Genomic DNA, 13,283 nt, shown 5'->3' on the forward strand with positions numbered 1-13,283 from the left:
GTTTATTGATTTGTCACAAACAATTTATCATCGTTTCAAATCGTGTTTGTAGTCTCTGTATATAGTATAAAAATTAAAAAAAAAAAGCAGAAAAAAACAGTATCCACTGATTGAACATGTATTATTCGGTCAACGAGCGAGTAACTTCTGTGCGATAAGATTATTGCCAAAACAAACTGGTTCTAGTCATAAATCGCAAAGTAAAACCGAAAATAAACCAAAAAAATTGTATGCAACACTTGCACCACTGTGCGCCAATGCACAAGACAAAGACCTTGCACGACTCTCAGTTATCACATTAGCATAACTCAATCATATTTTGATTTGATCGGCTTACAAGTTGCCGACGCCGGTGCTCAAGGTGTCAAAAACTGTTAAATCAATCAGCCAATCAATCAATATTCTATATCCATATGCATGGACAATGCAATTTACATACAAACCACATAGCCAAATCAAGTTGTAGTAAATCTCTCAAGTCCAACAAGTCATCATCAACTTAATTAAATAATGCCAAATAGTTTAGCCTTTAAGAATATCAGTTGCAGAAAAAATTAACAATACTAATAATAAACTCGAAATACTAGATTATGAAAAATGTATGGTAAAAGCGGTTTTTTTTTTTTTTTGGAGTTCCAACAAACAAACCAAACCAAAATCAAAATCAAAACCAACTTGACCAGTTCTTGTGTGAGATGCGTGTGTGAACTATTAGTTGGATGACCCCCATATGTGTGTGTTTATCACTCCCGTAAACCGCCTACCCATCCCTCCTCCCCCTTCCCCCAACCTACCATTCAGCCATCACTCTTCACTTCACTTGAATACCCTCAATCTTGTGGTAATCACATTGATTATATTAAACCATGTTTGTATCGAAAATATAGATATGTAAATCGTTTTTTGAAATCCGAAAAAACGAAGAACGAGAAGATTAACATAAATGCTTCTGACAATCGACACACAAAAGACTTGATTTGCCCGATTGATGCTGAAAGATGCTTACTAGAATCTTTTCAGTCTTCTTTTGGCTTCCAGCTGCTTTAGAACTATTACGATTTGCCCTCCCCCTCTCTCGATACGATACGGAACTAACCGTTAATTATTTTGTCAAAAATTCATAAGAAAAAAATATAAATATAAAAAAAAAGAAGAAGAAGCAAAAACGGTCGTAAAGATCGTCCAAAATTCTTGGATCATCATCGTCAACAACAATCCAAGCCAATCTAATCCACTCAGGTTTCTTGTTTACGATTTGATGGCCTATTTTCTGTGATTTTTATAGTTTTTTGATTTTAATATTATTTTAATATTATCAAATTTATGTGAATTTTTTTTTTAGAGCATCAAGACAGGCAAAAGCTTCCGTATTAGAATATAATATTATATAATTTGTGATGAAATGTGGCCCATTTTTCGGACATCCCGTAACAAATTGAAACTTCCTTACTTACTGTTTTTTTTTTTTTCATTTTCATTCGTCTTTTGTCTTTATAAATTCTAAGATTAAATTTAATTTAAAGAACTTTTGTTGACGTAACGGTAACATTCAAAATAAGAGATAAATATTAATAAAGAAATATTAGCACAAAAAAACTTGTTAGACGGAAATGAATGAATTGTTGTTGTTGTTGCTTTTTTCCATTTCGATGAGTTAACAACAAAAGATGAAGCCCAAAACCAATTGGCATATCATATTATGGTTATGTTTTTTTTTTGTTTTTTCATCTTTGTTTCTTTCTTATGGTTTATTGATTTTCGTTTTGTTTTTTTTTTTTTTTTTTTGGTTTGAATTTTTCGTTTCTATGCTTTGCTTTGCACGTTTGTTTTTCCTCATATAAAGTTAATAAGCAAATCTCGCCAGCTGGCAGTTGGTTAACCAACTTTGAACCTAACAGACGTCCAGTGTGCCCGTCCAACGTGACCGTTAGTCAGTCCGTGTGTGTTGTGTGTGATAAGAAAGAGATTCAAATAAAATACACAAACAATTATTTGATATCGCAACTTAGAAGCTGTGCATAATGCGACAATTTGTAAGTCAAGTGCTCAAGTGCTCAATTAAATGAATATAAACAAACAATGGACTACAAAAACAACAAGGCAAAAATGGATTTAATCAAACATTCTTGGGTTCAATATCAAGTTTAATTAATAAAAAAAAAGAATCCTCGAAAAATGCTTTGGATTATATACTTCTAGAGAAATCTTTTAGCTAATACAAACAAAATTTCTTATATATTTTTTTTTGTTAAATTTTTTAAAAGTTTTTTGTAAACTTTTTGTGAAAGTTTTAATAAGTGAACTCTCAAATATGAGTCGTTACAGGACTATTATATTTGCATCCCTTTAAAGAACCCGTTATGCTTAGAGTTATTCTAAGGAAGAGAATAACGTTTTTTCAATTTTAGCCCCAAAGTATGCAATGCATTTTTGTATTCACTGGATTAACAGATCACTGTTAACTCCAAAGTTGGATTAAAAGACTCAAACAGAGATTAATTGTAACAAAGAAACTTCAACTAAATCTCATTGAGTAATTTTCGAAAAACTATTTTAAGCAATTAAATAATAAATTACAACCGTCTTTCCCGTATTTACAGTTGATATTGATACTAACGATGGCTCTACTTTGGAGCGTATTGGATGCGGCTAGATTAGTACGTATACGCCGCATACGCCGCTTGGTGGGTGCCAGCGATCGTGATGCCCAAATAACAGACTATCGCGTCTCACCGCTGGACGATGAGGGTGTCTTTAAGTTTGCCTTTAAAACAAGCAATGGCATCGATGTACAAGCAGCTGGCAATGCATTGGAAACAATTGGCATATTTAGTTATGAATCACCCGAAGGAATACCCATCGAGACACGCTACATAGCCGATGAATTGGGCTTCCATGTGGTGGGCAGACATTTGCCACAGCCGCCACCGACACCAGATTATATATTACGATCATTGGAATATATACGCACACATACCCAGGATGGCAAACTGAAGCCAAATGTGTTTTAATATTTCATTAAAGAATAACAAACAATAACATAACCAGAAGAAGGCTGATCTAAACATAAATTGTAGATTTATATTCGTAGTTTCCTATTCTCTAGCTAAGTTTTTTTGTTGCCAGTTGTTGTAAGTTGTCACTTCTATGCCCAAAAACCCAATCCATACCCAATCCAAACCCAAACCTAAATCCGATTACCAATCCAAACCCAACCTATCTACCTACCTACCTACCTACTTACACATTTACATACATAAGGCAAATGTTTTCATTCTTCACAATATACAACATAAATATCTATGTATATATATATATAAATCATTCATTGTATTCTTCCGCAATTAATTATACATAATTTATTAGACTTACACTATCTACACTATCTATATATAACCATAGCCATCTTCAATCTTCAATGATACCATCCTACGTATCATCAACATCAACATCGTTGTCGTCGTCATCATCATCATCATATTATTTCTGACTTCTTTTTGTTGCGTTCTCTTCTATTGTCTGTCTGATTAATTTATACATTTATAACTATATTTATATTCTAAGATATTGAAAACTCATAAAACTGGATGCGTACGTGTGTCTCTCTCGCTTTTCTTTCCGGGTAGCTGACCGCAAACACATTCTTCCAACTTGTTATCAAAAGAATGAAACCATTTGCCAAAATGCCTAGAAACAAGTTCGGCTATAGACGAACTTATTTATAAATCCAATCGTTTTATCGATCGATTAAATCATAAATTTACATGCATACATAAAAAAAAAATACATATATGCAAATTGTTCTCTTTATTTGATTTGAAAACCGTAAGTAAAATTCATATAGGCAAAGAATAGTTTGTTTAGAAGTGGGAGTAAAAAACTTTTCTGCAAGTGTCACAAACAGAGAGAAGGTCATTACTTTCTTTATTGCCATTGGAAAAAGTAATGCTAATTGTTAAATACAAATGCAAAATTAATGCTAATCAATAATAGGCTCTACCATTTTTAATGGCCATAATATGAATTCAATTAGTGAATTCTAAAAAAGACTATAAATGATATGCTTAGTTTATCCAATCCAGGGACGGATCAAGGGGTTTTGGAAATTAGGAATTAATTCTTATGCTTATTAATACAGAATGCTAAAAAAGAGACACTTCAAAGTTTTTTGATAAAATTTCTTTCCAATAAATGGAAAACAATTCACACGATTAAATGTCTTTAAAAAATATCAAAGACAAGAAAATTGAAAGTCAAAATTCCAATTTTCTTAGGCTAATATCAGAAGCAATATAGGAACCTTGTTCAACCTCTTAGAAAAAGAATTTTTGACCTTAAAAGACTTTTTATTGGAATTTCGAGAGACTAATTGAAATGGATCTAATTACATTCGTTCATATTCGATTTCATTGACGCATTGAAAACGCTTGCATCAGATTTTGGCCATTAAGTGCAGGCCAAGAAAGTTGATAGACTGGAATATTAACATACATACTTATTAAGTATTTAATTATAATTTGGACTACTTATCACATTATGCAACCACTATTCACTTCGTTAGCATAACAACTTTCTTCTCGATTCTAGCCAGATGTATATACTAGATGGCGAAACAAGTTCTTGGTTTTCATTTATTTTGTTTCGTACAAGATTCACTCCTACTCCATTTATCATATTTTATTCCAAAATATTTCTTTGTTTTTGGCGCTTTGCGCGTCATTATTTTTGAATTTGATTATAATCAAATTACCATGTTATGTGGGGCACTGCAAAGGGGCGAAATTTCATGGGAAATCGGGTTGAAGAGGAAGTCGTTTCGATTTTTTGTTTTCTGCAATTTATTAACGATAACTACGTATGACTACAACGATGTGAGTATGTCTCCTTCAATACAAACTAATTAAAAAAAAAGAAAAAAAAAACGAAGAAATATAATGACTTGGGGTGCTGAAGGGAGGGGAGGGGCGATTGGTGGCCAATTGGAGATGCACTTTTGATCCTATTACTGATCCTTCTGGGCCGGTGCTGATGGATGTGAACGAATGTATTCCAAAGCACGCAACACATAAGCGGGAACTGGTGGTGGTGTTGGCAAATGATCACCAACTGGATGATAGCCCTCCTCATCGGCCGTATAGCTCAATGAGATTTGCTCACCCTCCGGCGAGACATAGGCCAAGGCGCCGCGTACTCCATTGGGATTGCCAGCCTCCTGATACTGTATGCCATTGCTGGTCTCATAGGCAAACTGATAGTTACCCTCAGCATCGGATGCCTCATTCTGGAAGCTACGGATCTGGGCATCCTTGTTGATATTATCGGCACAGGCGAAGCCAATCAGAGCCAGACAAAATAGCTGCAATATAGCAAGTTCAAGTGGTCAAATCGAAGCAGAGTAGGACACTAGGAGGGATCGATTCTCTTATCCCTGGCACTTACATATTTGTACATGTTGGATATGTTGGATGGGAAGCTAATGAAACAAGATTTTGTAAGAAGTCAGTGAAGATCACTTGGCAACTGTTTACTCTGGTTAGCTGAAGAGTGGCTTTTATATGAAGTTCGATTGGAGTATGTAACCCAAGCGGCAAACAGGTTCCAATTGCTAAAGGGAGCAACACAAATAATTGCCAAAAAAAAAAAAGATACAGAAAAAAAAATGGAAACAACAACTAAAATTCATTTCGTATTATCATATTTTCATAATGAAACAATGATCAACTCTACTTATAAAAACAAAAAGAAAATACACAAAAAAAAACATGAGTCATTTGCCAACAATTTAAGTTTTGTGTCGGTAATTCGGTTTCGGTTTCATTTAACTAAATGTTATAAACAAATATAGAAAAAAAAACCCCCAAAAAATGTTTCGGTTTATTTTGATTTCTGTTACAACTTTCAATGGTGGCGCCCAAGGGGCCCACTTTTAATTTAGTTTTGATTCAAATTTGAGTGGCAGGTGCTCTGGGGAATCAACCTTTTGGAAAGCTTTTCGAAGATTCACAAGGTCAACCGCATCTGCATCTGCATCTATGTACCGCCTTCCCCTACCGCCCCCTTTCATTGGAGCTCTAATAAAGTTCATTTTCAAGTTGATAATCGTTCGAAAATGAGAGGTGAAGATCAGCTTCAATTTTGTTTCGGTTCTCAGTATTGATTGATGATTGAAAGATGCTTTTCGCAAGAAATTAGCAAAAATAGTAGAAATATGTATGTATGTGTGTATGTATTTCTAGTTCCCATTGCTAATATCATTTGTCAATACGGAAAACAAATCAATTAAGAAAGGTGCTCGAAAAGACAATAATAAGTCAAAACCTTTAAAATTACTTCCTCTTGAGGAGAGAGAGAGAGACAATGACAATGCCAATGGAAGTCACACATTTGTTTATTTTCCATTCAATTCAAAATCTGTTAACTATGGCCATTTACATAATTTGATATCGTATGATAAGACTATGAATTTTCATACATTTCAATATGCCTCCATCATATCTTATGGAAAGATGTACATTTGTTTGTTTTATTCAAAAATAGAACCATTGAATTATTTTCTTAATTAAGATCGTCTAATCTATATACTCTTGCTGAGATTATATAGATAAATAAGCTTGTTAATGGCAAGTTTAAGATAATATTAAGCCAAAGCGTTTGGAATATTTACTAAAGCAAACCAACTAGATTATTAAACATATAGAAATCGGATATAGAATTGATAGAAATGTGTTTACTATAAGAAAAAAGTGAAAGTTAGAAGAATATTTAATAATAATTTCGAAATTAGAAAACAAAAATTATAAAATTCCACAAAGTTACTTGAAAGCTTAAGAAGATTAAATATTAAAATCAAAAATTTTGTAGATTTTTTTGTTTTCTAAAAAACTTAAGAAAAGTAAACAAACTAAACACATAATCAAATCTTCAATGTCATTACAAGCAAAAAAAAAGAAATCATATTCTATGTAAAATCTTTCATTTCAAATTGGATTTGTAAAATTCTTTATTAAAGTATTATATTCTTTTTCAACATATGTATCATAAAATGGTATAAATATTGGTATATCATTTAAATACGCAAGATCTTTAATTAATATATATATATTGCATCTAATATAGATTAGCTGCATTCTAGTTATTATCATGATGGTTCAGATAATGGGTTTCCCTTTACCCATAACAAGGATTGAGAGCAAATGCATACGGAGTTCGCCACTCGAAATGGATGAATGTATAACAACAAGAGCAACAACAACAACAACAGTGCCGACGATAACAACAACAAAAAGTCCTCTTTACTTTATACATCTCCTACCAGATGGTAGAGAATTAAAAATTATCTATCATGTGAGCCAATTTGGATTCTATCCTGAAGCCGTTGATTGAATTCAAATGAAATTGAAAGTCATTTATTTTGCATAAAATTTAATATTAATGGAAAGCATTGGATACACATCATTTCGTTGGCCGCATCTTCCTATCGTACTCTCGTAATTTAAATACTTGTTGTATTTAGAATAAAAATGAGAGGGGAAAAAAAACCAACAAAATAATCGAATAGTTAAACTTGTTTGCGTTTTATTTTTGAATCTTGAAATTCCATTCCATTTCCATTTCATTTCGATGTATGATGTTCAAATTTTGTGAATGTCTCAAGAGATTCTGTATTAAGTTTTTGTGTTTTTGGTTTTTATTTTTTGGCACATGTTTAGAGGGCCGAAAGTGTTTTTTTTAGATTTGGAGGATTGATGGACACCATTTCATTAGCGTTGTCGCTTGGTTGGTCAGTTGGGTGTTAGGCCTCTTTTTTGTATTGCTATTTAGATGACTTTTAATTTATGTTTCAGCTACAAATTTGTATGCTAATAAGCCTCATGTGAACTTGTTGTTGCTTCTCTTAATTAAATAATTCAACTGGTTCTCCCCCTCAACTAAAATTGAAATCGAAAACTGATGATAAATCTACACAAAATTCAATTTGGAATTTTGTAGTTTTTTTGTTGTTCCATTTGGGCTTTCAGATTTATGAGGGGAGAGACACACTCACACACACACACAGTCAAAGCTTGGCTTGACAGGGGCGTCTTTTAATCTTGAAGAAGAAAAAACACACACACGCACACACACAAACTAATGGTGACATGCGTCATTAAATCGTAAAAAACTATTAACTATTAAGTGCAGATTTGTGGAACTTAACAGCAGCCACTTTTAATGGGTTCAAATGGTATTTTCGGTTTAGTTTTTTGGTTATTAGTTTCCATTAGCTGTTTTTGGAATACCCTTTACTTAAATATACAAAAACTATGTTTTTGTTGTTGCTTATGGCTTTAAATATGTTAAGTCCTTGACAATATTTTGTATAATTCAAATAGTTAAAGGACCATTTTTATTCTACAACTTTTCTATATTCATTCTTCCTATTCAGTTTTTGTTGAGTTCTTGAGAATTAAAAGTAATTATCTTTAACAATTATTTTTTTTCAACCTATGGACTTTAAAGATCATGGGTTTTATGAGATTCTAGACTTATATATGGAAAAAATAGTTTTTTGATAAATCTTAACCAACTTCGATTATATCATACATCAATAAATTAGACCACAAAAGTCTCAAATTTCAGTAAAAACCCATTAATTTTATAATACAAAAACATTTTACATTTTATAGCTATAAATAATATGAAATTATGCATTTTCAGTGAGTGTATCAGAACTTCGTTGTGTGACAATCATCTGCCATTATTATTTTGCTAGCGTTTTTGAGCTAAATATTTTTAATTTTTATTCACCATTCGCTTTTTTTATCCATGTATTTCTTTATTTTTTTTTTTTTTGGCTGCTCAAACTACATATTAAGTTTGATATTTAGTCTAAAACGGCGCTGCTCAGAGCCAGATTAGAGACGTCGACTTCGGAGATACCACAAAAAAAAAAAAAAACGTCTGCCTCTGCCTCTATATAAGAGCCTCAGACACCGAAGATCAGCTAAACAGTGTTCATTAGAGAATAGTACAAGCAACATGATGTTCAAACTGGTGAGGAGTGAACAGACACACACACACACACACAGAGGACAAATTCATTAACAATATATAATCTTAATCTCTACAGTCGCTCATTGCTCTGCTCGTTGGTGTCGTGGCTCTAGTCCATGCGGATAATATTAACCGCGATGCATCGATTCTTTCCTTGAAAAATACTGAGCCCGATGCCGAGGGTAACTATCAGTTTGCCTATGAGACCAGCAATGGCATACAGACCCAGGAGGCTGGCAACGCCAATGGAGTTACCGGTGCCTTTACTTTCATCTCCCCAGAGGGTGAGCCAATCTCCTTGAGCTATGTTGCCGATGAAAATGGATTCCAGCCATCTGGTGCTCATTTGCCAACACCTCCACCCATTCCTGAGGCTATCCTGAGGGCATTGGAATATATTGCTGCCCATCCACAACAGCTGGAGTAAGTCGAGTGCTATTGCCCTTTCATAATAGCGCCTAGTCAACACCAAGAAATCTTTTGGGCTAAATTTCCAGGATTTTAGCCAGCTCATAATAAACAAACAAAAAATATATTCAACTTGTAAATAAATGCACAAAAAATAAAAATATAACAAAACACCAAAAGCTTTGTATCCATTTAAACTCATTTAAAGAATACTTTTTGTTTCATAGACATCGTTATTTCGTTATTTTTTTGTTAACGTAAATAAAAATTCATTCATAATTCTCACCTGCTCATCTCATAAATTCTCTTATCAAAAGTTCAATCATAAAATTTAAAATTCAACTCGAGTTCATTCATAAATATCCACTTGTCCTCAATTTCAAACATATTGAAATTCTTTAAAACAATAGAAGATCATTTAAAGATGATTACTTTGATTTAGATCTAAATTTAAACAAGCCGCTTAACCTCATTTTACATTGATGAATGAACTCTAAGCCAATTTTCAATATTGAAAAAATTTTACGCTAAATTAAATGGCCATTTTACGTGATCATTTATCATACAGAAATTAGTCGCATTCGGAGCATTAAGAGAGGAGCATTATCTATATACATACAAATCATCAGAAATGCTAAATTTATGCATAACATACTTATGTGGAAGCTTGCAGGGCCAACAAGTCACTTTGGAATCTTTCTTTTGAAATTTTTCCTTTTTTTCTTGTTGGTTTTTTTTGCTTGTCTCATTTTTGGTATGAAAAATGTATTTAAAAAGTCATTTCCATGTAAATCGGACAGCTGACCGCCAAAGTCAAAGCCGAAACCGAAGCGAACTGAACACGAAATGATGTTGCCAAGAAAGAGTCTAGAAATATGATGCAACAATTTGCTGGAATTGGCTTAAAGCACAAGAAGGGGCAGACAAGGAGAAGAAGATGATGCTGCTGCCGCTGAAATTGAAACAGGTTTTCGGGTTATTAACACTTTCGCTGTCATTGAAGAGAGTAAAACTGAGAAGCTGGAAACTCGGGAGTTCATGTGGCTAAAATGAGCGGGGGAATTCTTCTTAATAACAAATGTAGGTCAACTGTTGGCTTTTTATGGGCTCCCTGCAGTCAAACCACGTAAGAGTCGGCGGCTATCGGTAGTCGGATGACCGCCGGGCCAAACGGGCATCTTCTTTTTATTGCTTGAAATACTTTTTAACCCATTCAAGGTTTATGTATTTTTAAAATGGTATAAAATAAACTCAAAAGAGGAATCATTTTTTTTTTTTTTTTACATTGATTCATAGAGAGATTTCATTTTAGATATGCATTCACTGCCACCTCACTCAAAAAATTTATAGTTCAAGCAAATTATAAAAATTCGGAAGCTCCACCATAAACTGTTTAGTAATATTATTAATTTAAATAAAACTAGGAGACTAAGACTAACAATAACTACTACGAAATCTATGTATTTGCCTGAATCTAAACCCTAATATAGCCTTTTAGGGCTAAGGCAAGCCTTGAAATACTTTATACTATAAATAGTATTTTAGTTTAAGATTTCACCCTAAAAATGGAATATAAATTGCTCAACATATATGTATATATAGTCGGTCAATAACCAGCTTGGAATCCCTATTAATAAATTATTGGCAAATTATTGAGTTCTCATTGAAAAAAGAAGACCTTCAAAGGGTTAAGCTTTATATTACCAACTGGCCTAACCAGTTCCCTCTCTCGTTGGTTCAGTATCCTTCACAATGTGAGTCTGATAACATTTTTGGTTGCGTCGCGGACATAAGTACATATATATACTTGGAAGGTATATTTATAGCATCTCTCACACAATCTACATACACTTGCATAAATATACATATATATAAAATCAACAATCATTAAGTAGATATATGTACATACATACAAGTAAGAAAAAAATGTATTTAAAAAAAAAAAACGACAAAAGCAATCCTGTGCACAGCTAGTAAATCAGGCTCGATTTGTTGACCTCAACCACTAGAGCTTGCTCTCCTTTGCGGCCTCCTTGGCCTTTTGTCGTGCCGCTGCCGCAGCTGCTGGACCAAATTTTTGTATAAAGTTGTTAACCGGTCCAATGATATCCTCCGGATTATTCATATGCATATGATGTGAGCCATTTGCCTCTAAATACTCAAAATTGGACTTTTTAATCAGTATCTCTAGGACCTCATCATAATATTTCTTATCCTCAAAATATGACGATTGAGTGCCCTTAATAAAGAGATACGGACAGGTGATACGATGTGCCATTTCAACGCATAGTTCCTGCGAGCCAATGGCATAATTGTAGAACTTCAATCGGCGATCACGACAGAAGAAATACTTATCTGGATATTTGCCCGATTTCTGTATATTACGAGCCATTATATGCTTGCAGTGCTCCTTATTGACCGAATGAAAGGTACCAATATACACACGTTCGATCAGTTCGTCATATGTGTAGCTTGGTGGCTCATTTTTGCTGCGATTCCGTTCATCTTCACGCAAAAACTCATCCAAACGGGTCTCCATAGTGCGTATGACCGATGGGTATGGTCGCTGATGTGGCTTTAAGGCATCAATGCCAATTATCATGTCCACTTTGTCGGGAAAGACAGCGGCAAAGACGAAACATATAATCGAGGACATGGAATGACCCACTAGGGAGACTTTTTCCCATTTGTACTGCTTCATAATGAGACGTATCACATAAAGATTATCCACAGAATTGTAATAGCAACCATCCGGCAGACGAGACGATAGACCATGACCAGGCAAATCTATGGCCAAAAAAGCCACATCGGGTGCTAGTAAAGGCACTAGAAGATCAAATGTTCCTGCATTATCCTGCCAGCCATGTAGACCCAAAATCGGTTGAACATTCTGTGGGCCATACCATTTTCCAGAGATATGACCCCAGGGCACTGTAATGCTAATCTCAGCAAACTGCAAACCGACAATTAAACGAAAAACCCGTTTTAGTTCGCGGCAATTACCTTGAGGGCTCAAAGTCTATTTATTTACCTGGCGGGTTGCTGATTCGCCGGTTAAGTCTCCAGCATGACGAAAACGGTGAATCAAATCGCCGGTTGAGCCACTGCTGCCGCCGCCGTTTGAGACCTCATCCAAATCCATTTTAAAACTGCCAGCCTCTGGAATAGCCAATCGAGGAATGCAAGCAAAAATATGAATATGAATTATTTCTCTTTTTAACCCAGTTCCAAAGTTTAGCTATGGGTCCAAATGGAAGCTCTCTAGCTTCTTATCATTATCAGGCTTTTGTGTGCGATTAGCGGGCGAGGGCGATTAGTTAACGTTGGCGCGAAAGGTAATGGAAAAGCAAAGTAAACAATCAAAAAAGAGAATCAATATCGCGACAGCGGCGTCGGCAGCGAACAATTTGTTATATTTCCATGCAAAATGCAAATTTCCCCTCGTTGCCCCATTGGCGTCTCAATCCCAACGAATCAAAAAGCTAAAGGTCAAGGTTTCCGCCTTCGCCTCCTTGTCAGTCAGTCTGTATGGATCGATCTATTACTTACTGTGGCTCAATCTGGACATAATTCTGCTGGATATGCTCTATGCAAATTATTTTGATTAATTATCGCGGAAAAATGATGCAAAATAATAGCCAAAAACAGAACCAAATAGAAACAAAGTAATCAGCTGTTGAGCTTGAACAAAAGTGTGCGGCAGGCAGACAGCGAGAGAGAGAATATTGTTTATGCGTGACACGAATTTGATAGTTTCTTATGATATCGACAATCTGTAATCTCAAATTGTAATTTAATAACTTAAACTAAACTCTTTATTATGATGGATTTATATATGTATA

At 34.2% G+C, this 13,283-nt stretch overlaps 4 protein-coding genes and 1 long non-coding RNA gene across 6 annotated transcripts; 3 read left to right on the forward strand and 2 right to left on the reverse strand.

The window, feature by feature from the left end:
- The first annotated feature begins 116 nt into the window (after positions 1–116).
- Positions 117–3,011, forward strand: LOC6645932 (pupal cuticle protein Edg-78E). The gene is made up of 2 exons (XM_002068393.2): positions 117–140; positions 2,601–3,011. Exons 1-2 carry the CDS (start codon positions 117–119, stop codon positions 3,009–3,011), a joined length of 435 nt encoding a protein of 144 aa, XP_002068429.2.
- A 1,815-nt stretch (positions 3,012–4,826) lies between these two features.
- On the reverse strand, positions 4,827–5,451 carry LOC6645739 (pupal cuticle protein Edg-78E). The gene is made up of 2 exons (XM_047012354.1): positions 5,440–5,451; positions 4,827–5,368 (listed from the first exon to the last, which is right to left on the reverse strand). The coding sequence occupies exons 1-2, from the start codon at positions 5,449–5,451 to the stop codon at positions 5,003–5,005; spliced, it is 378 nt and encodes a 125-aa protein (XP_046868310.1). The 3' UTR covers positions 4,827–5,002.
- A 1,450-nt stretch (positions 5,452–6,901) lies between these two features.
- LOC124460768 lies at positions 6,902–7,563 on the forward strand. The gene is made up of 2 exons (XR_006954775.1): positions 6,902–7,045; positions 7,117–7,563. It is a non-coding gene; the product is annotated as an uncharacterized LOC124460768 (long non-coding RNA).
- A 1,455-nt stretch (positions 7,564–9,018) lies between these two features.
- Positions 9,019–9,509, forward strand: LOC6645740 (pupal cuticle protein Edg-78E). Its single transcript, XM_047012355.1, has 2 exons — positions 9,019–9,033; positions 9,110–9,509. Exons 1-2 carry the CDS (start codon positions 9,019–9,021, stop codon positions 9,458–9,460), a joined length of 366 nt encoding a protein of 121 aa, XP_046868311.1. The 3' UTR covers positions 9,461–9,509.
- Positions 9,510–11,241: 1,732 nt separating this feature from the next.
- On the reverse strand, positions 11,242–13,138 carry LOC6645741 (probable serine hydrolase). 2 transcript variants are annotated; one of them, XM_002068396.4, is made up of 3 exons: positions 12,991–13,138; positions 12,473–12,600; positions 11,242–12,394 (listed from the first exon to the last, which is right to left on the reverse strand). In XM_002068396.4, exons 1-3 carry the CDS (start codon positions 13,007–13,009, stop codon positions 11,447–11,449), a joined length of 1,095 nt encoding a protein of 364 aa, XP_002068432.2. In that variant the 5' UTR covers positions 13,010–13,138; the 3' UTR covers positions 11,242–11,446. The 2 variants fall into 2 exon arrangements, with proteins under 2 accessions (XP_002068432.2, XP_023033376.1); XM_023177608.2 differs by having other exon boundaries at positions 12,473–12,724.
- Between the last annotated feature and the right edge of the window lie 145 nt (positions 13,139–13,283).

This window comes from Drosophila willistoni (assembly GCF_018902025.1).
Source record: "Drosophila willistoni isolate 14030-0811.24 chromosome XR unlocalized genomic scaffold, UCI_dwil_1.1 Seg8, whole genome shotgun sequence".
Lineage (NCBI taxonomy): Eukaryota > Metazoa > Arthropoda > Insecta > Diptera > Drosophilidae > Drosophila > Drosophila willistoni.

Excerpts from the sequence above, each read along its gene's own strand:
- LOC6645741 (XM_002068396.4), bottom strand. Across the intron at positions 12,395-12,472 it reads GCGAATCAGCAACCCGCCAG|TTTGCTGAGATTAGCATTAC; the intron begins GTAAATAAATAG and ends GTCGGTTTGCAG.
- LOC6645932 (XM_002068393.2), top strand. The coding sequence starts at position 117 with ATGTATTATTCGGTCAACGAGCGA. Across the intron at positions 141-2,600 it reads ATTATTCGGTCAACGAGCGA|TTGATATTGATACTAACGAT; the intron begins GTAACTTCTGTG and ends CCGTATTTACAG.